General features: G+C 43.8%; 1 protein-coding gene across 1 annotated transcript in view; it reads right to left on the bottom strand.

Annotated features, from left to right (window-relative positions):
• Nucleotides 1-22612, bottom strand: part of pde11a (phosphodiesterase 11a) — a 57639-nt gene that overhangs the window by 24847 nt on the left and 10180 nt on the right. The window contains exons 3-9 of the mRNA XM_035750023.2: nucleotides 20940-21029; nucleotides 20098-20238; nucleotides 19817-19881; nucleotides 17798-17930; nucleotides 12453-12528; nucleotides 10087-10154; nucleotides 9846-9938 (exon numbers count right to left, since the gene is read on the bottom strand). Coding sequence (XP_035605916.1) covers nucleotides 9846-9938; nucleotides 10087-10154; nucleotides 12453-12528; nucleotides 17798-17930; nucleotides 19817-19881; nucleotides 20098-20238; nucleotides 20940-21029 — 666 coding nt within the window. The remainder of the gene's footprint in view (nucleotides 1-9845; nucleotides 9939-10086; nucleotides 10155-12452; nucleotides 12529-17797; nucleotides 17931-19816; nucleotides 19882-20097; nucleotides 20239-20939; nucleotides 21030-22612) is intronic.

The following is a 22612-nucleotide window of genomic DNA, read 5'->3' as shown; positions in this document are numbered from 1 at the left end:
CCAGAGATGTTCTCTTGATGCGTGCATGAATTGGACCACTTTCCTGTCCTACTAAGCATTCAAAATGTAAGTACTTTTGGGTGTCAGGGAAAATGTATTGAGTCAAAAGTATATCATTTTCTTCAGGATTGTAGAAAAGTAAAAGTTGTCCAAAAAAAAGACATAGTAAAGTACAGATACCACAAAAAACTACTTAAGTAGTACTTTAAAATATTTTTACCTAAGTACTTTACACCACTGGAAGCACATACAGTATATTTTACATACATTGTTTCATATTCATAACACTGGCTATAGATATCAAGTCATGCTCACTACACTTAGGACAGTCAAAGTCAGTAATACTTAATAGGTCTTAAAAGGACTTTAACAAAGGTTATTTATGGGGCCCTTCTGTTAAGCTATGCCTGTGGACCAAATAGGAAAAACCTTTGGTGTCAATGACTGACCACCTCAATCTGCTCTAAAGGTTATGTGAGGTAAAATGTTATTGTCTGATGAGCTAAGCCTTGAATTGTAAACAGCATCTCCTCTCACTCTATCTTGGTCTTGGCAATATCGTTTTCTGTTCCCTAAACTAGAATCAGTTGCGAACATAGTTCGCGTTTTGTAGACTTCACAGAGTAGGGAGTCCCTAACAGAAATGTGCAAATACATGCTAGAACGCGCCAGTAGGATCTCGCTAGCTCGTGCTTGGCTCTGCCCACTATAATTCATTTGCTCCCATTGGAAACAACAGGCTGTGGTCAATCTTGGGTTAGTTATTTAAAATATTAGATAGTAGCTAGCTGGCAGCCTGGCTAGTGGGCTTTCGCCTGCTAGCCAGCCTTTTTAGCTTCCGACATCTCCATGTGAAATAATCAAATGTACTGTATGATAGGAGGAAAGAAAAGCCTTCATGTTTTGGTCAGGGAGAAGAAAAAGCACATGGCTAGCTAGTTGGCTCCATTTCACACAGCCTATATATCAGATCAGGAACCAAGTGACAACACTGCCCCCACGACTGTCTCGGTTTTCAGCTATTTCAGCCCCTTGTGTGACGAAAAACGACATTGCAACACTCTGTCTTGTGTCTGCATAGCGCTTGTAGTAAGTAAGCTTTAACGGACAGTTATACACTTACATGTTGCACCACCGCAACATACAATATTTGACCGGAAACACTGCCAGAAGAAGTTGATCTTTTGCCCGGGTGAGGCTACAATACATAGAGTTTCCCGGGAAAGCTGTGAAGCACAGGGGAAGCTGTGAAGTGAGCTGTAGCCTATTTCGTGATTCTGTTTATGAGTCTGATATTAAATCATGCCAAACAATGTTTACTGCTTTTCATTAAATTATGAATGGCTATAAATATTGTAGAACCTATAAGGTACCATCGTTCATATGGGCAGGCACTGCATGTTTACTGCTATTCATCAAGTCACATATGGCTACAAATGTTGTATATACATTAGTTCATATGGGCAGAATATTGTAGGCTAGACCTATATACATTAGTTCATATGGGCAGAATATTGTAGGCTAGACCTATATACATTAGTTCATAAGGGCAGAATATTGTAGGCTAGACCTATATACATTAGTTCATATGGGCAGAATATTGTAGGCTAGACCTATATACATTAGTTCATATGGGCAGAATATTGTAGGCTAGACCTATATACATTAGTTCATATGGGCAGAATATTGTAGGCTAGACCTATATACATTAGTTCATATGGGCAGAATATTGTATATAAATTTGTTACATAAAGCCTGAAGGCCTGTATCTAGTCTCTACAATGTATTTGGTTTTCAAAGTATGGATTTAGTTTTATCTTGTTTTTACACCATCCATTAGCACCAACCATTCACTATAAAAGGCTTAGCAAAATACAAAAAATGAATGGGCAAAAACAAGTGGGCCTAAAATATTTATTTCAAGAAATCCAAAAATAAGAGTAGGTTACATAACAATGCTCTTCCGTAAAAACAAGTTCATGAACAAATCGTCCAAGAATGTGCTTTGTGTTCTGGTCTGATAAGGATTTTGGAGCTGTTGAAAGGTTTGAAATTGATAAGTGTCACGAACAAGTGTCCAAGTAGGCTAGGTGCTCATTTTTGTGTTCGGGGAAGACTCCAGCTATTGAGTCGTATACTCCTCAACAGGAGACTTCAGACCCTTCTGTTGCTTGCGGTAGCGGGGTCGTTGCCATGCCGGTGGAACGCCAGCAGGTTGCTGCTCCCTTTTTCATTTCACCTCTTTGCTGCTGTCGTTGCAATGCCTCTATGTGCCAAGAGTTGCCTACATTTTACGATGCCAGCCCTCCACTCTGTTGTTGGTCTCCACCAAGTCTTGCAGGACAGCATCATAGCACTTCCATAATTCTGAAAGAAAGAAAAAAAAGATAGAAGAAGATTAGCAACCATGTTATTGGCCTTGGGCATGCTGTAATCATAAGAAGAAGACGGCCATTACTTTGTTAAACAACAAACAAGACATACCTATGGGAAACATTGTCTTTCTTGTGTTCTTCAGATAACTTGGAGATAACCCCATCGGTGAGGGTTATGCGACCTCCCCATTTGAAAACATCATATTCAGTGCACTTGAAGGAGGACTTATTTTGCAGTCTATCGTTCCCGCCTGTAGGTGTATCCATGCATCAGAATATTTCTTTCCACACACAGAAAGGATAAATTCGGGTTCCATTTCTTGTTCTGACCTCCTATAAGAATAGTGAATGCTGAGGGTAGCAGTGCAAGATCTTTTTAAGCAAAATATTTGGATTATTAGCATATGAATGACTTGTAATTCGATTGTTGGACTATCGAAGCCATCCATCCAACCCATTTATTCAGATCCTCCCCACAGTAAATGGTGATCTGACCCTAAAGCTCTGAACCCTCCATGCTGAGGAATGCTGGGGGAACAGAGATGTCAGCCCCGATGTCATTCCCTGTGCTCCCTCCATCTCCTAGGAGAAATACCTTGCGCAGCAGCCTTGCAGTTCCTTATTTGATCAAGAGAGCTCATGTTTATTCATTGCTGCCAGAGGCAATGCATTTCCACGCTCGTATTTTCCCCATAGCCATTCCTTCCTATGCCGCTCTTCACTATGCTCTATCCCAGACTTCCTTCCTGTCACCTTGTCCCCAACAACGAGGCGACCTGCACAGCCCACTTGAGAGCACTGTCCTCTCTCTCTCACAAAAAGCATAGAAGAAGCTGATCAGTGTTGCATGCCTTATTATTGATCAGATAAGGGATTGCTTTTCACGATCTCTCTTTCATAATCAATATGGCCCTTTGTGGAGTGCAGACTACAAACAGGGATCCATTGATGCTCACTGATGTAGAAATATGATGGAGAACTATGACACTAAAAGCTCCTGAGTGGTGCAGCGGACTAAGGCACTGCATCACAGTGCTAGAGGCGTCGCTATAGTCCCTGGTTCGATCCCGGGCTGTATCAAAACCGGCCCGTGATCGGGATTCCCATAGGGCGGTGCACAATTGGCCCAGCGTCGTCCGGGTTAGGGGAGGGTTTGACCGGGATAGGCCGTCATTGTAAAATAAGAATGTGTTGTTATTAACTGACTTGCCTAGTTAAATAAAGGTTTAAATAAATTAAATAAAAGGAGTCCACTATAACAGAAGAGAGAAAAAGAGAGTGTGAGAGAGGAAACCAGGACAGAGAAAAGGAGAGTGGAAGAGAGGAAACCAGAACAGAGAGGAAAGAAAAGAGAAAATGAGAGTGGGAGAGAGGAAACCAGGACAGAGAGGAAAGAGAAGAGAAAAGGAGAGTGGGAGAGAGGAAACCAGGACAGAGAGGAAAGAGAAGAGAAAAGGAGAGTGGGAGAGAGGAAACCAGGACAGAGAGGAAAGAGAAGAGAAAAGGAGAGTGGAAGAGAGGAAACCAGGACAGAGAGAAAAGGAGAGTGGGAGAGAGGAAACCAGGACAGAGCGGAAAGAGAAGAGAAAAGGAGAGTGGGAGAGAGGAAACCAGGACAGAGAGGAAAGAGAAGAGAAAAGGAGAGTGGGAGAGAGGAAACCAGGACAGAGAAAATGAGAGTGGGAGAGAGGAAACTAGGACAGAGAGGAAAGAGAAGAGAAAATGAGAGTGGGAGAGAGGAAACCAGGACAGAGACGAAAGAGAAGAGAAAAGGAGAGTGGGAGAGAGGAAACCAGGACAGAGGAGAAAGAGAAGAGAAAATGAGAGTGGGAGAGAGGAAACCAGGACAGAGAGGAAAGAGAAGAGAAAATGAGAGTGGGAGAGAGGAAACCAGGACAGAGAAAATGAGAGTGAGAGAGGAAACCAGGACAGAGAGGAACGAGTAGAAGAGAAATGGAGAGTGGGAGAGAGGAAACCAGGACAGAGAGGAAAGAGTAGAAGGGAAGAGAAGAGAAAGGGAGAGTGGGAGAGAGGAAACCAGGACAGAGAAAATGAGAGTGGGAGAGAGGAAACCAGGACAGAGAGGAAAGAGTAGAAGGGAAGAGAAGAGAAGAGACAGGGAGAGTGGGAGAGAAGAAACCAGGACAGAGAAAATGAGAGTGGGAGAGAGGAAACCAGGACAGAGAGGAAAGAGTAGAAGGGAAGAGAAGAGAAAGGGAGAGTGGGAGAGAGGAAACCAGGACAGAGAGGAAAGAGAAGAGAAAAGGAGAGTGGGAGAGAGGAAACCAGGACAGAGTGGAAAGAGAAGAGAAAAGGAGAGTGGGAGAGAGGAAACCAGGACAGAGAGGAAAGAAAAGAGAAAATGAGAGTGGGAGAGAGGAAACCAGGACAGAGAGGAAAGAGAAGAGAAAAGGAGAGTGGGAGAGAGGAAACCAGGACAGAGAGGAAAGAGAAGAGAAAAGGAGAGTGGGAGAGAGGAAACCAGGACAGAGAGGAAAGAGAAGAGAAAGTGAGAGTGGGAGAGAGGAAACCAGGACAGAGAGAAAAGGAGAGTGGGAGAGAGGAAACCAGGACAGAGAGGAAAGAGAAGAGAAAAGGAGAGTGGGAGAGAGGAAACCAGGACAGAGAGGAAAGAGAAGAGAAAAGGAGAGTGGGAGAGAGGAAACCAGGACAGAGAAAATGAGAGTGGGAGAGAGGAAACCAGGACAGAGACGAAAGAGAAGAGAAAAGGAGAGTGGGAGAGAGGAAACCAGGACAGAGGAGAAAGAGAAGATAAAAGGAGAGTGGGAGAGAGGAAACCAGGACAGAGAGGAAAGAGAAGAGAAAATGAGAGTGGGAGAGAGGAAACCAGGACAGAGAAAATGAGAGTGAGAGAGGAAACCAGGACAGAGAGGAAAGAGTAGAAGAGAAAGGGAGAGTGGGAGAGAGGAAACCAGGACAGAGAAAATGAGAGTGGGAGAGAGGAAACCAGGACAGAGAGGAAAGAGTAGAAGGGAAGAGAAGAGAAGAGAAAGGGAGAGTGGGAGAGAGGAAACCAGGACAGAGAAAATGAGAGTGGGAGAGAGGAAACCAGGACAGAGAGGAAAGAGTAGAAGGGAAGAGAAGAGAAGAGAAAGGGAGAGTGGGAGAGAAGAAACCAGGACAGAGAAAATGAGAGTAGGAGAGAGGAAACCAGGACAGAGAGGAAAGAGTAGAAGGGAAGAGAAGAGAAAGGGAGAGTGGGAGAGAGGAAACCAGGACAGAGAGGAAAGAGAAGAGAAAAGGAGAGTGGGAGAGAGGAAACCAGGACAGAGTGGAAAGAGAAGAGAAAAGGAGAGTGGGAGAGAGGAAACCAGGACAGAGAGGAAAGAGAAGAGAAAATGAGAGTGGGAGAGAGGAAACCAGGACAGAGAGGAAAGAGAAGAGAAAAGGAGAGTGGGAGAGAGGAAACCAGGACAGAGAGGAAAGAGAGGAGAAAAGGAGAGTGGGAGAGAGGAAACCAGAGCAGAGAGGAAAGAGAAGAAGGGAAGAGAAGAGAAAAGGAGAGTGGGAGAGAGGAAACCAGGACAGAGAGGAAAGAGAAGAGAAAAGGAGAGTGGGAGAGAGGAAACCAGGACAGAGTGGAAAGAGAAGAGAAAAGGAGAGTGGGAGAGAGGAAACCAGGACAGAGAGGAAAGAGAAGAGAAAATGAGAGTGGGAGAGAGGAAACCAGGACAGAGAGGAAAGAGAAGAGAAAAGGAGAGTGGGAGAGAGGAAACCAGGACAGAGAGGAAAGAGAAGAGAAAATGAGAGTGGGAGAGAGGAAACCAGGACAGAGACGAAAGAGAAGAGAAAAGGAGTGTGGGAGAGAGGAAACCAGGACAGAGGAGAAAGAGAAGAGAAAAGGAGAGTGGGAGAGAGGAAACCAGGACAGAGAGGAAAGAGAAGAGAAAAGGAGAGTGGGAGAGAGGAAACCAGAACAGAGAGGAAAGAGAAGAAGGGAAGAGAAGAGAAAAGGAGAGTGGGAGAGAGGAAACCAGGACAGAGAGGAAAGAGAAGAGAAAAGGAGAGTGGGAGAGAGGAAACCAGAACAGAGAGGAAAGAGAAGAAGGGAAGAGAAGAGAAAAGGAGAGTGGGAGAGAGGAAACCAGGACAGAGAGGAAAGAGAAGAGAAAAGGAGAGTGGGAGAGAGGAAACCAAGACAGAGTGGAAAGAGAAGAGAAAAGGAGAGTGGGAGAGAGGAAACCAGGACAGAGGAAAGAGAAGAAGGGAAGAGAAGAGAAAAGGAGAGTGGGAGAGAGGAAACCAGGACAGAGAGGAAAGAGAAGAGAAAAGGAGAGTGGGAGAGAGGAAACCAGAACAGAGAGGAAAGAGAAGAAGGGAAGAGAAGAGAAAAGGAGAGTGGGAGAGAGGAAACCAGGACAGAGAGGAAAGAGAAGAGAAAAGGAGAGTGGGAGAGAGGAAACCAAGACAGAGTGGAAAGAGAAGAGAAAAGGAGAGTGGGAGAGAGGAAACCAGGACAGAGGAAAGAGAAGAGAAAAGGAGAGTGGGAGAGAGGAAACCAGGACAGAGAGGAAAGAGAAGAGAAAAGGAGAGTGGGAGAGAGGAAACCAGGACAGAGAGGAAAGAGAAGAGAAAGGGAGAGTGGGAGAGAGGAAACCAGGACAGAGAGGAAAGGGAGAGTGGGAGAGAGGAAACCAGAAAAGAGAAGATGGGAAGAGAAGAGAAAGGGAGAGTGGGAGAGAGGAAACCAGGACAGAGAGGAAAGAGTAGAAGAGAAAGGGAGAGTGGGAGAGAGGAAACCAGGACAGAGAGGAAAGAGTAGAAGAGAAAGGGAGAGTGGGAGAGAGGAAACCAGGAAAGAGAAGACGGGAAGAGAAGAGAAAGGGAGAGTGGGAGAGAGGAAACCAGGACAGAGAGGAAAGAGTAGAAGAGAAAGGGAGAGTGGGAGAGAGGAAACCAGGACAGAGAGGAAAGAGTAGAAGAGAAAGGGAGAGTGGGAGAGAGGAAACCAGGAAAGAGAAGACGGGAAGAGAAGAGAAAGGGAGAGTGGGAGAGAGGAAACCAGGACAGACAGGAAAGAGAAGAAGGGGAGAAAAGACTAAATGAGAGTGGCACTGTAGCCAGCATGGGAGAGCTTTCCTGATGGTGTCAGTGGACTGTCTGAGTCAGACCCCACTCTCAGCCACAGTGAGAGCACCATACACCAGAGCCTGGCAGTACAGTCCATTTTAGTAGGCCAACTGCCCACCCAAATGTGTTGCCACACTAAAACAACAGCACAGTATCCCAATATCCATACTGGACATCTACCACTGGAACCAAATTGGATAGACTAAACGTAGACCAAATTCATTCATTCAAATATCAATCCTGCTGTAATTTTGGTCATTATACACAATAAAATATGATTTGACGAGAAACCATTCAGGATACCACTGCCACAATATATTTTGTTTAAAGAGCAACTGAACGCAAAAAAACAACTCTGGTTGAAAACAGCCTATGTTGTAAGGACAGACGCTGGGAGAAGCAAATACAGGGAGTGAACATTTAATCAATAACAGACAAGAAACAAAACACGGATAGCGTCTGGACAGGGGAAACATAACAACATTAATGCTGACACGGGATGACTCTGAGGCAACAGACAGATATAGAAGGGGCAATCAACAAAGTGAAGGAGTCCAGGTGAGTCCAATGAAGTGCTGATGCACATAATGATGGTGACAGGTGTACGTAATGATGGGCAGCCCCGGCGTGACAGTAGTACCCCCAGGCATCCCACCTGGGCGAGCCTGATGGGCCAGAGCCCGACGAGCCGGCTGAGGCATGACGTGGGATGGGAGCCTGCCGAGCCTGCTGAGGCGTGGGAGCCTGCCGAGCCGGCTGAGGCATGGGAGCCTGACGAGCCGGCTGAAGCATGACGTGGGATGGGAGCCTGCCGAGCCAACCAGGGCAAAGAAAACCTCTCGAGCCAGCTAAGGCATGGAAGCTCGACGAGCCAGCTGAGGCATCCCCGGTTCCTTCGGCAGCTGCACTCAACATCACCAACCAAAACAAAAAACGAAAAAAACTCCCAACATTGATATCAACATACGGTCAGGACAGACACTGGGAGACGAGAAGCAAGTACAGGGAGTGAACATTTAATAAATAACGGACAAGAAACAAAACACAGACAGCGTCTGGATAGGGGAAACAAAGCGACATTAATGCTGACTCATGGATCAAACTGAGGAACAGACAGATATAGAGGGGGCAATCAAGAAAGTGAAGGGGTCCAGGTGAGTCCAATAACACGCCAATGTGTGTAATGATGGTGACAGGTGTGCGTAACGAATGGCAGCCTGACGCCCTCGAGTGCCAGAGAGGAGGAGTGGGAGCAGGCGTGACATACACTACCGTTCCAAAGTTTGGAGTCACTTAGAAATGTTTTTGAAAGAAGCACATTTTTTGTCCATTAAAATAACATAAAATTGATCAGAAATACAGTGTAGACATTGTTAATGTTGTAAATGACTATTGTAGCTGCAAATGGCTGGTTTTTAATGGAATATCTACATAGGCGTACAGAGGCCCATTATGAGCAACCATCACTCCTGTGTTCCAATGGCAAATTGTGTTAGCTAATCCAAGTTTATCATTTTAAAAGGCAAATTGATTAGAAAAACCTTTTGCAATTATGTTAGCACAGCTGAAAACTGTTGTTCTGATTAAAGAAGCAATAAAACTGGCCTTCTTTAGACTAGATGAGTATCTGGAGCATCAGCATTTGTGGGTTCGATCACAGGCATGAAATGGCCAGAAACAAAGACCTTTCTTCTGAAACTCATCAGTCTATTCTTGTTCTGAGAAATGAAAGCTATTCCATGCGAAAAAAAAATTATGATTTAGCTAAACTGGCCTGCCTGCCTAATGTGCCTGCAAGCTACTACTAGCTAGCTTCATTGACAAACACAGAGATGGAAATCAGCTAGCTAGCTAGTGATTTTCGGGACTGATAAACAGTGTCTAGCTTGTGCTTTATTTAAAATAGTTTGACAGATTGCTGCTGATGAAGTAGTAGACATGTTCTCAGAAATCAGTCCTGAGCGCAACCAGCAGCGGCTGGCTCGATTTACTCTGTAAAGTGCACTGACTTGTTTTTCATGCAAATGTTTTAACTTGAGAAATACTGCACCAAACACCTTAGCTAGATGTACAATTGGATGACTAAGACATCCTCTGCAAAAACCTAAAAATTAATAACAGATTTTTTTTATTTATCTTCAATTAGTTCTGACTATTTTGAGGAAGTGGTGGTGGCTGTGTGGTTGCTATGGTGTCTCAAGAGTGACAACCAACAGTAACTTCCAGGGTACGATAAGCGAATATAACACAGGCACATCAAACCACACCCCCAAGATACAAATCTTATTTTTCTTAAGGAGCAGCAGAAAAACACATGCAGAATTGGTGCGTTCAGACCCCCTTTAAGTGCTATAAAAAGGAATGAACATTGGTGCTTACATCGAGAGCCACGGACTGTTTGGCCCAGGACTTCTTCACCTGGTCGTACATGATGGTGTTGTTGATGCCAAGGCCACAGAAGATCACAAAGGCCTGAAACACACCACACTGCTGTTACACTCCCAAGGTCACGGCACACCGAAACAGGGAGACATGTTTGACGTCATAACAGACAAACAACTTGTTCACACACACACACACATGCAGCACCTACGCACACCACGCAAAACAAAAGTCCTACCTCGAACAGTCTCTGGTCTGCATCATCAAACTGGTTACCATCCAGCCTGTTGAGCACCTGAGCCACACCTGCAACAACAGACATCAGGATCACTGACACTACCACAGACGCAGACCAGGCTAAAGCCCTCCTCTTTCTGAGACAACGGCCATTCCTGAGAGCCATCATTTTATCTGACACTAGTTCATTAGGGCTGGGCTACCATTGACTGGGCTGTCATACACACACTAGTTCCGCTCCCACAACCCCAATTAGCAGGAGGAAATCACACCCACACATTCATTAAAGTCATTGATAAAACAAGGCATTTTCTGCTATCACTTTTCAGTGCAATATGCAATGCTTCTACACTGTTGTTTTTGCATGGACTCATGTCACTGTATTTCCTAGAAGAAGGGGTAAGAAACAGGAAACAGTAGTGTTGTTGACCTGAGTAATTAAAGTGTCTAAGCCTGTTGTAATGTAAGGTTGGAGGTCATGTCGATGGCAACAATGGAACACTGTGTATCCTTTGATCTTTTATTTCAAATACAAGTCCCCTCGTTTGGAGGCACGCCAGCAAGCAAAGACAGGCTGCTCTCCTCCGTTTATCTACTAATTAAAAAACCCAGGACTTTGCTGATAAGGCTAATTGTTAGTTGATAGAGAATCGTCTTCTATCACCCGAGAGAAATTATGCTAACAAGCAGATATTCAAGTTAGCATTGAGTCTCTGGAGAGGTCATTGTACGTTCTACAATGTGTCTCTATGGGTTGTACGGTAGGTTACTGGGGTGCTGTCAATATCACTGAAGATGGAATCATATTTTTACAACCTATTTAGAAGAGCATTGAGATAACAGTGATGTAACAATCTAGCCCAAGGCCTTTTTCCTCTATACTGTTATATCATAACCTCGGTACGTGGCAGGAGGATATCTACCTTCTGAATAAACAGATCTTTGACTTGATCATTTCTCTGCTGCTGTTGTACTTTATAATGGTTTTATAATGGCTTTCAGTCCAGATCCTGATAGTTTCCTCCCACACACACATTATTCTCTCTCCTGCTCACTCTCTCTCTTATCCCCCTCCCAACCTCCATACGCACGCACGCACGCACGCACGCACGCACGCACGCACGCACACACACACACACAATGCTTGCACGCACACACACACCCACCCACCCCTCTCTCCTGCTCCCTCTTCCCCTCCCAAACTCCATGCACACACATACAATGCTTGCACGCACGCACGCACATGCCCGCCCACCCACCCACCCCTCTCTCCTGCTCCCTCTGTCTCTCATTCTTCCATCCCCCTCCCAACCTCCACAAGCACACAGACATGCATGTACACACATGTACATGCATACACACACACACAATGCTTGCTTGCACGCACACACACGCACACATACCCACCCACAATGATCTGTGGTCGCGACTGACCGTCTGTAGCAGTGCTTTCCCTGGCAGCCATGCTGCTGATCACTTTGCTCAGAAACAAAACTAATGACTTCCCAAGTCAGATCTCTGTGGGCCTGAGTCTAGCTGCTAGCATTGTCTCTCCTTGCAATATCCAGCACCAACACCAGACTGTAGATCAATGATGTATCACAGAGTGGTGAGGACCTTGGGGTGGTTGAGGAGCACAGAACACTGCATGGTGGAGCAGCCAGGACTAGGGAGGGGACTCCTCCTCTGTGAGAACTGACTGATATGAAGGCTTGGCTTTAATCAGGCTACACTGCTTTAAAAGGGCAATCTGTGAATCACAAAACATCACCTTTCCACTTTTTCGGTAAACAGCTAAAAGACGGGGCAGGAGAAATGTAACCACAGTCAAATTCATAAGATGGAGCTATGGATGCAAGGACTGATCATCCGTGGAATTAAAATGACAGTTTTAACCATGTTTTGAAGCTATAAAGTGTTTGTTTGCAATTACAGTGTTCACAAGCAATGGAGTAAAACAAGCTTAGGGTTGCAATGGATTTAAACAGTTGAACTAAGGGTAATAGACATTAATGCATTATATTCTTCAATAATCAATGGCTATATATCATTAATTTAAAAGTCCAGAAATGGATGTATCAATCCCAGAACGCCCCTTTAATTTAGCATCTAAATGCTACAGGCGGAGTATCCTCTCTGGATTCTCCAAACAAGACACAGTGACAATCTGAGGTTATCGGAGGTTTGGGACATCATGTACGTTGGTATGTTGATGTTCCTCTCTCATTATTAAAATCACTTTAAGCTTGAATGCTGGATTATGTCTTAGTTTTGACATCTGTCAACACAGATTTATCAACGGACATGTAACGGCACAACTGACTATCAAAAGAAGTCTGTGAAAAAAAAGACAATTTGAAAATTTACCAATGATTTGATGGTTGCTGTTCCAAATAGGTACACAAAGCACTGAACGAATGTGGAAGCCGGAGAACTGATCTGCCTAAATGAAAGAGAAAAGAGACTGGAGCTGAAACTGGGCTGTTAGGATTTATTAGACATGTAAACTGTATCCTTGAGAGACATACGGTGCCTTCAGAAAGTATTCATACCCCTTCATCTACATTTGGTTTTGTTCCAAATTTATTATATATATATTTTTTAAATTTCACCCATCTACACACAATACCTCATCATGACAAAGTGAGAACATGTTTTTAGAAATGTTTGCAAATTTATGAAAAACAGAACTATCTCATTTCTATCTAACTATCTAACAGAACTATCTAACATACATATAAGTATTCACACCGCTGAGTCAATACATTTTAGAAGCACCTTTGGCAGCGATTACAGCTGTGAGTCATCTCTAAGAGCTCTGAGAGCTTTCCACACCTGGATTGAGCAACATCTGCCCATTATTCTTCTCAAAATTCTTCAAGCTCTGTCAAATTGGTTGTTGATCATAGCGATGCAACCATTTTCAGGTCTTGCCCTAGATATTCAAGCCGATTTAAGTCTAAACTGTAACTCGGCCACTCATGTTCATTCACTGTCTTCTTGGTAAGCAACTCCAGTGTAGATTTGGCATTGTGTTTTAGGTTATTTTCCTGCTGGAAGGTGAATTAATCTCCCAGTGTTTGGTAGAAAACAGACTGAACCTGGTTTCCCTCTAGGTTCTTTGCCTGTGCTTAGTGCCATTCCGTTTCTCTTTTTTTTACCCTGAAAAACTTCCCAGTCCTTAAAGATGACAAGCATAGCCATAAAATGATGCAGCCATCACTATGCTTGAAAATATCTGGAGTGGTACTCAGCATTGTGTTGTAATGGATTTGCCACAAACATAATACTTTGTATTGAGGACAAAAAGTGAATTGCTTCGCCACATGTTTTGTGGTATTACTATAGTGCAAACAGAAAGCATGCTTTGGAATATTTGTATTCTGTACAAGCTTCCTTCTTTTCACTCTGTCAGTTAGATTAGAATTGTGGAGTAACTGCAATGTTGTTGATTCATCCTCAGTTTTCTCCTATCACAGCCATTGAGCTCTGTAACTGGATTAAAGTCACCATTGGCCTCATGGTGAAATCCATGAGTGGTTTCCTTCCTCTCCGGCAACTGAGTTAGGAAGGACGTCTTTATCTTTGTATTGACTGGGTGTATTGATACACCATCTTATTTTTGATCTACCAATAGGTACCCCTTCTTTGCAAGGTATTAGAAAACATCCCTGGTGTTTGCATCTGTGTTTAAAATTCACTGTTGGACTGAGAGACCTTACCGATAATTGTATGTGTGGGGTAAAGAGATGAGGTAGTCATTCAAAAATCATGTTAAACACTATTATTGTACACGGAGTGAGTCCATGCAACTTATTATGAGACTTGTTAAGCATATATTTACTCCTAAACCTATTTAGGCTTGCCATAGCAAAGGGCTTGAATACTTGACTCAAGATATTTCAGCTTTAAATGTTGTATTAACTTGCAAAAATGTTGAAAAACATAATTACACTTTCACATTATGCGGTATTGTGTGTCAGTTAGGTTAGAATTGTGGAGTAACTACAATGTTGTTGATTCAATACCACGTGGTATTGTGTGTATGCTGTAACACAGCATACACACAAAGTGGAAAAAGTCAAGGGGTGTGAATACTTTCTGAAGGCACTGTAGAGAATGTAACGCATGCATTCTTTCAGCAGTATTTCAACTCTGCATAGGTACAAGGTTCACTATGGATCGGACATAATCATTTTCAATACAATCACAAAAACAGGGGCACCGTTGGTTGCATTTTATCTACCATTATTATCACGTGAAGATCAACCGTTGAGATCGGAACTCAAACATCAGACAGAAAAGCCTCGGAGCCATATCAAACGGATATTATCATATATAATTCATAATCATGTGACAGCGATCAAAGCTGTAGTATTGTTTGGGTATTTTATGAGGCTTGCTTCTCCGATTTTAACCAATAAAAATAGCTGCTGAATGGTTTCGGTTACCATTCAAATACATACAGTAAATGTATATTGTACAGTAAGCACCTAAACATGGTACATACAGTGCCTTCGGAAAGTATTCAGACCCCTTCACGTATTCCACATTTTTTTACGTTACAGCCTTATTCTAAAATGTATTAAATGGAGAGAAAAAATCCTCAGCAATCCACACACAAATACCCAATAATGATAAAGCAAAAACAGGTTTACATTTTTTTTGCACATTTATTAAATATAAAAAACAGAAATACCTTATTTACATAGGTATTCAGACCCTTTGCTATGAGACTAGAAATTGAGCTCAGGTGCATACTGTTTCCATTGATCATCCTTGAGATGTTTCTATAACTTGATTGGAGTCCACCTGTGGTAAATTAAATTGGAAAGGCCACACCTGTCTATATAAGGTCCCACAGTTGACAGTGCATGTCAGAGCAAAAACCATGGCATGAGGTAGAAGGAATTGTCCGTAGAGCAATCCAAGACAGGATTGTGTCGAGGCACAGATCTGGGGAGTACCAAAACATTTTTGCAGCATTGAAGGTCCCCAAGAACACAGTGGCCTCCATCATTCTTAAATGGAAGAAGTTGGGATTCACCAAGACCCTTCCTAGAGCTGGCTGCCAGGCCAAACTTAGCAATCAGGGGAGAAGGGCCTTGGTAAGGGAGGTGACCAAGAACCCGATGGTCACTCTGACAGAGCTCTAGAGTTTGTCTGTGAAGATGGGAGAACCTTCCAGAAGGACAACCATCTCTGCAGCACTCCGCCAGACAGAAGCCACTCCTCAGTAAAAGGCACATGATAGCCCGCTTGGAGTTTGCCAAAAGGCACCTAAAGCACTCTCAGACGACAAGAAACAACATTCTTTGAATGCCAAGCGTCACATCTGGAGGAAACCTGGCACAATCCCTACGGTGAAGCAAGGTGGTGGAAGCACAATGCTGTGGGGATGTTTTCAGCGGCAGGGACTGGGAGACTAGTTAGGATCGAGGCAAAGATGAACGGAGCAAAGTACAGAGAGATCCTTGATGATAACCTGCTCCAGAGTGCTCAGGACCTCAGACTGAGGCGAAGGTTCATTTTCCAATAGACCCTAAGCACACAGCCAAGACAACACAGGAGTGGCTTCAGGACAAGTCTCTGAATGTCCTTGAGTGGCCCAGCCAGAGTCTGGACTTGAACTCGATCGAACATCTCTGGAGAGACCTGAAAATAGCTATGCAGCAACGCTCCCCATCCAACCTGACAGACCTTGAGAGGATCTGTAGAGAAGAATGGGAGAAACTCCCCAAATACAGGTGTGCCAAGCTTGTAGCATCATACCTGAGAATACCTCAAGGCTGTAATCGCTGCCAAAGGTCCTTCAATACAGGACTGAGTAAAGGGTCTGAATACTTATGTAATGTGATATATAGATTTGATGTATATATATACATTTGCAAAACATTTCTACAAAACTATTTTTGCTTTGTCATTATGTTGTGTGTAGATTGATGAGGGGAAAAAACAATAATCAATATTAGAATGAGGCTTTAACTTAACAAAATGTGGAAAAAGTCAAAGGGTCTGAATACTTTCTGAAGGCACTGTATACAGTACAGTTGAAGTCGGAAGTTTACATACACCTTTGCCAAATACATTTAAACTCAGTTTTCACAATTCCTGACATTTAATCCTAGTAACAATTCCCTGTCTTTGGTCAGTTAGGATCACCACTTCATTTTAAGAATGTAAAATGTCAGAATAATAGTAGAGAGAATTATTTATTTCAGCTTTTATTCCTTTCATCACATTCCCAGTGTGTCAGAGGTTTACATACACTCGATTAGCATTTGGTAGCATTGCCTTTAAATTGTTTAACTTGGGTCAAACTTTCTGGGTAGCCTTCCACAAGCTTCCCACAATAGGTTAGGTGAATTTTGGCCCATTCCTCCTGACAGAGCTGATGTAACTGAGTCAGGTTTGTAGACCTCCTTGCTCACACACGCTTTTTCAGTTCTGCCCACAAATTTTCTATAGGATTGAGGTCAGGGCTTTGCGATGGCCACTCCAATACCTTGACTTTGTTGTCTTTAAGCCATGACCCCAAACTTTGGAAGTATGCTTGTGCTCATTGTCCACTTGGAAGACCCATTTGCGACCAAGCTTTAACTGATGTCTTGAGGTGTTGCTTCAATAAATCCACATAATTTTCCATCCTCATGATGCCATCTATTTTGTGAAGTGCACCAGTCCCTCCTGCAGCAAAGCACCCCCACAACATGATGCTGCCACCACCGTGCTTCACGGTTGGGATGGTGTTCTTCGGCTTGCAAGCCTCCCTCTTTTTCCTCCAAACCTAACAATGGTCATTATGGCCAAACAGTTCTATTTTTGTTTCATCAGACCAGAGGACATTTCTCCAAAAAGTACGATCTTTGTCCCCATGTGCAGTTGCAAACCATAGTCTGGCTTTTTTATGGCAGTTCTGGAGCAGTGGCTTCTTCCTTGCTGAGCGGCCTTTCAGGTTATGTCGATATAGAACCCGTTTTACTGTGGATATAGATACTTTTGTTCCTTTCCTCCAGCATCTTCACAAGGTCCTTTGCTGTTGTTCTGGGATTGATGTGCACTTTTTGCACCAAGGTACATTCATCTCTAGGAGACAGAACACGTCTCCTTCCTGAGCGGTATGACGGCTGCGTGGTCCCATGGTGTTTATACTTGCGTACTATTGTTTATACAGATGAATGTGGTACCTTCAGGCGTTTGGAAATTGCTCCCAAGGATGAACCAGACTTGTGGAGGTCTACAATTTTTTTTCTGAAGTCTTGGCTGTTTTATTTTTATTTTCCCTTGATGTCAAGCAAATAGGCACTGAGTTTGAAGGTAGTCCTTGAAATACATCCACAGGTACACCTCCAATTGACGCAAATTACGTCAATTAGCCTATGAGAAGCTTCTAAAGCCATGACATCATTTTCTGGAATTTCCCAAGCTGTTTAAAGACACAGTCAACTTAGTGTATGTAAACTTCTGACCCACTGGAATTGTGATACAGTGAATTATAAGTGAAATAATCTGTCTGTAAACAATTGTTGGAAAAATGACTTGTGTCATGCACAAAGTAGATGTCCTAACCGACTTGCCAAAACTATAGTTTGTTAACAAGAAATTTGTGGAGTGGTTGAAAAAACGAGTTTAAAATGACTCCAACCTAAGTGTATGTAAATTTCTGACCTCAACTGTATATTGTAATGTAGCTCCAGAGGAGATGATTTTACCTCTGCGTCAAACCGGGGATCCTGGTAGGCATCACTGATGTTGACGGGCAGACCAGTGGACGCTACCAACTCTGCTATACTGTTGTTGATGAGCCAATCAGAGTAGGAGGACTTCTCCATGCTGTCTTTAAAACTACAGGGACACCCGGGCGTGGAGGGAAGAGAAAGTGAAATATTTGGGTCGTTGTAATTATTGACATGCAGTGGAGAAGAGGAGGAGAAGGACCATAGTCACATGCTTGTTCACTGAGAGGACGAATCTTCCATTGTGGCTCGGATCATGTTGTTCAACCGTTTGTTTGGTTGGTTTGACCTTTGACCATCAATAACCGTCATCATTATCCTCTTAGAAAAGGGATTCTTTTTAACATCTCAAACTCAGGCACATGCACGTCCGCTGTTGTTGTTTCCCTTTTTGCCATGATTTGTATTTAATGAATGTCTCATGGATATCAATAAGGCTCTCCAGCACCTTCTGAAGTAATGAAAAGTTAATTGTGGGATTGTCTTCCTCCCCAGTAGACGCCCACACTGCGGGAGAATTGACTCCTTCCTCGACACAGGCTTCGCATTCAGGTTAGGGTGCATCCATAGCATATTTCTCAGCTAGCGCCTCCTGTGCCTTTCCCCTAACGACACCATACTGTGCATACTTGTTTATTGACAAGGAACTTTAAAGATACACATAGAGACACTGTGTCCTTTGAAATCTCTCGGATATCTCCCCCATGTAGATGTAAAACCCACACACACGCAGCAGGGACTAAACCTCAGTAGTGTGATCACTTCTCTAGCTTCTTCTCCCTCCCGTTAGGTGCAGCCAGAGAACCAGCAATGGAAGCACACAGTACCTCAAAATTATTCTCCCCGAGGGTATAGAATTTCCCAGGTGCTTTAAAAAGCCTACGCCTTTGACGTCAGATTTATTCACTTAATTAAACACATAAATCTTGCACAATCCCCTACGCAAAAATAACCTTTTGGAATAGCATCATAAACACATATTCCTTTGAACTTGGTGATCATTTCTGTTTACTTTATAACTTGGAATCAGGCTATGGTCATTTGTCTGCCATTATGGGAGAGCAGTGTGCACTTCACATGATAAGAGCAACACAAATCAAAGGTTATGCGTCTCCTGTCAGAAAAGGCTGAACTGGCCAGCCATGCAGCCTGACATTTCACTGATTACTATATCATTATGCTAAGATGCTTTTTTTAATTACTGCAGTAGTTATCATTGCAGCCTTGAAGTGGGCATGTCTGTTGTAGCCTGCACCGGACTGGAGGATAATTTGTCATCCTTTTGGTGAGGTTTTTCCATCCATAAACAACCCACATTGTCTCCAGCCCCTCCACTTCCAGCCCTTCCCCTGCCTCGCGGGGGAGAGAAGCTCCAAACCCCAATTAAGGAGGACTCCTACAACATGGCCTTCCGCATTTACAATCCCCAATATTACTTCCGCCATATTTAATCTCCACATTTTCTTTCCCTTTTCGAAGAAGTTCCACAGAGAAAATTAACAAACAGTTTTCACTGTTTGAGCTTAGAACTAGTCAGATGAGGTTTTGCGCAGACTTCGCAGGTCCGCCGGCGGTGTATGTCTGCAAAGGCGGAGCTGTGATTCTTTGGCGAGAGCCTTGACATCAGGAGCAGAGGGAAATGGGAATATTTGTGTGACAGAATATGAGCTGCACTCACTACGCAGAAGCACACACGCAGCTCATGTGGAAAGAACTCCTGCTTTCAAAGGGCTGTCAACTGGACAGATTTGAATCTTTAAATCCGTAAATGTCACACAAACTCATTTGTCAAATGTGCATTTAAGTTGGCCAATTAGGCCACGGGTCTTTTGATGACTCTGATAGATATGAAGAGATTTTTTTACAGAGGAGATTCCGTATACAGTATGAGGTGGTGAAGTGTTCATATGTTAATCAGTAAATCCAGACTGGACAGTGGATTTCTCCATGGGAACGAGTGGACTGTTAGGATGGACAACTGTGCACCAACTTTACCTGCTTTCTATGTCTGCACTGCATTTGGGGGACAGCAGTTCGAACGACTTGGTGAATTTCACCACCTGTGGGATGAAAAGAGAAAACACCACTGGTAGAATTCTTTCAAATGGAAATGTCCCTACAGTATTTCCTCAGGTACTGAAGTAACAAACAATTTGTCAAGTACAAAGCACAATACATCAGATAGATATTAATTCTGTATAGAAATCTAACCTTAGTCAGTGAGGAAAGATAGAGAGAGACAGAGGGAGAGAGAGAGAGAGAGAATAAGAGCCTACCGGTGACTCAATGTCCTCCAGCAGTTGGACAGAGCAGCGCTCACACTTGAGCAGAGTCTGGGCGCGGTACATGATCTTCCTCACAATCTTCTCCAGGTCTGTCTGCTCCTCAAACAGGTCGTTGACCACCTCCAGGAGCGACTGCAGGTCAAAGGTCACAGCACAGACACACGAACATTACTGCTGCTATTAGTCAATGCATGTCTGGTCAACTAGACACTGCACAAGACATAAGATCACTTTTCAGACGCAACTAATAAATACTCAAAGCCATTTCAATGGAGATGTTTCACCTCACAGAGCTAGAATTATGATGGTTTCTAATACGTAAGGGGACAGGATAATATCATATGCCACCGTTCCACAATAAAGTAGATCAGGCACTTTATCTAAAGCACTACCAACTCAATAAGACACAGCAGAGAGCATAAACCAGTGAGTAACGGTGGAGGATCTCTGTATCTCTCTCCCCTCTTCTCGCGGGTCTCTGTTCTCATTATGTTCTCCCCCATCAGAGATCAATGTGGGACAAGCATTAGAGCGTCTCTAGACGCCTCCTGTGAGATTTACACCCTGGACCCTCTCGGCACACCGCTGGTCCCTTCCACCTCCTCCCGCCCCCTCCTCCAACAGAGAGATCCAGGCAGGGCTGTACATGGCTCCCTGATCCCTACTGCAGTGGCAGCAAGTGGGCTCATAAAGATCAATACCCAGCCTCACTAGTGTCAGCAATGGGGAGGAGGTGGGCAGCTCTATGGGGATGTAGAGACACCATACTTGGATAGTAGTGCACTCTCCAACCCCCAACCCTGCCTTGGCTTGTCCCTGCCTGCTTCCCTTACCCGACTCCTGTCATACTCTTTTCTAGAGGCAGCGAAGAGCTGTGCGTTGGAGATGGCGATCCCACAAAAGGGCAGGTACATCTGCAGCACCTGTGGAGACATCACATCAGACAGACAGTCAATAGGTTGGACATACAGACGCTGAGCTCAACACAGGAAAAAAAGGGTTCACTGTTCAAAGGATTCCCGGCCTGACACTCAGTGACCAGCCAATAGATTCAGAGGAATCGTTACTGTTCAATACACCAAGGTCAGGGGGAAAGGTTAGTTGAAGATAGGACAGTCAATGTGAGAGCAATAAGCCATATGGTTGAGGAGTTCAAAGTCTTCCAAGTCAGAATAATGATTGCCAGCTGCCCTGTAAGGCTATGGCCACACAGAGATGCATGAACATGAATGGAATTGTATATTTATTCAGCTATTGTCCATATTGGCCGTCAAAAGTTCAACTCATCGATTTTCGGATGAGCTTCAAATGTAAAAAGGCGGACATATTGTACATTTATGGACAGACAATCATCTCTGTTGTCCTTTATCCGTCAACATATGACTACCATTGAAAAACAATTGGCTTAATCTGTCATTTTCTGACCCCAAAAATATTGCCTTTATTAATATTGAGGCCAGTTTTACTCTATAGGGGAATGAAAATATGACATAGCTGTGTGCACGGTTATATTCTCATACCATGCCCGGGGGGGAAACACACCTTTAAAATGGACCTAATAAAGAATGGCCATTCATCAGTGTCATTTAATTGCCAAGACAAATAAATCAATCCAGTTTACATTTCCCCCGTTTGACTGAATGGTTTGACCCTTTGCCTCAAGGTGATAACATGAATTGCATAACAGATTTCATGTTCCACTCCACCTCTTCTTTCTTTCTGTATCACAAAACATGGGTCCACCTGCTTACAGGGCAGGCTAGATGATGTATGACTCTTGATGGCTGGGGGTTCATTAGCGTGTTATGAAAATCTAATCAACGCTTCGCTGGCAGAAATCGAACGGCATTCCTTCTGTTGCTGCCAATCCAATATTCTCGACAATGCTCTGAGGCACATGCACGCACGCATAGCCAAGGGACTGAGAAGGGGTGTGTGGTACTTTACAGTGTGCTGTGGAGATCGCCGTACTAATCAGACCTACGGTATCTGGGACAGAGTACGGGCCGGTCTATCTCACATGGGGCCTTACCTGAGAGACACTTACACCACTGCCCTGTGACGAAGGATCAAGAGCATTTAGAGTCCTTTGCTTCACATTGTTTAGTCAAATCACCTCTGTTTTTGACTGCTGCTTTATACCGCGTCAACCAACAACGTCCAACGAATGCACTTTAGGTTTCAGACCCTTAAGAACAATGGGGAGTTACTCAGCTGTTACCGGTGATACGTCAGATACTGTTACACAGATCATCTTGTCCACCAGCTCTCTTACACTGAGGAAAGCTGATGTTTCACTGTCGGAAATGGCCGGGATGCTTGGGACGTCCCTACCCCTAAACCCTAACCTTAAACCCTACCCTTACCCATAATCCTTACCTAAACCCTAACCTTAAACCCTACCCTTACCCATAATCCTTACCTAAACCCTAACCTTAACCATTGTAAATGTCAATTTCAATGTCCCAAGGAGCACGGACCATCGTGAGATCCGTGGGCATGTCAG

This window comes from Oncorhynchus keta, chromosome 34, assembly GCF_023373465.1.
Source record: "Oncorhynchus keta strain PuntledgeMale-10-30-2019 chromosome 34, Oket_V2, whole genome shotgun sequence".
Lineage (NCBI taxonomy): Eukaryota > Metazoa > Chordata > Actinopteri > Salmoniformes > Salmonidae > Oncorhynchus > Oncorhynchus keta.
This window is presented reverse-complemented; position numbering and strand designations above follow the sequence as displayed.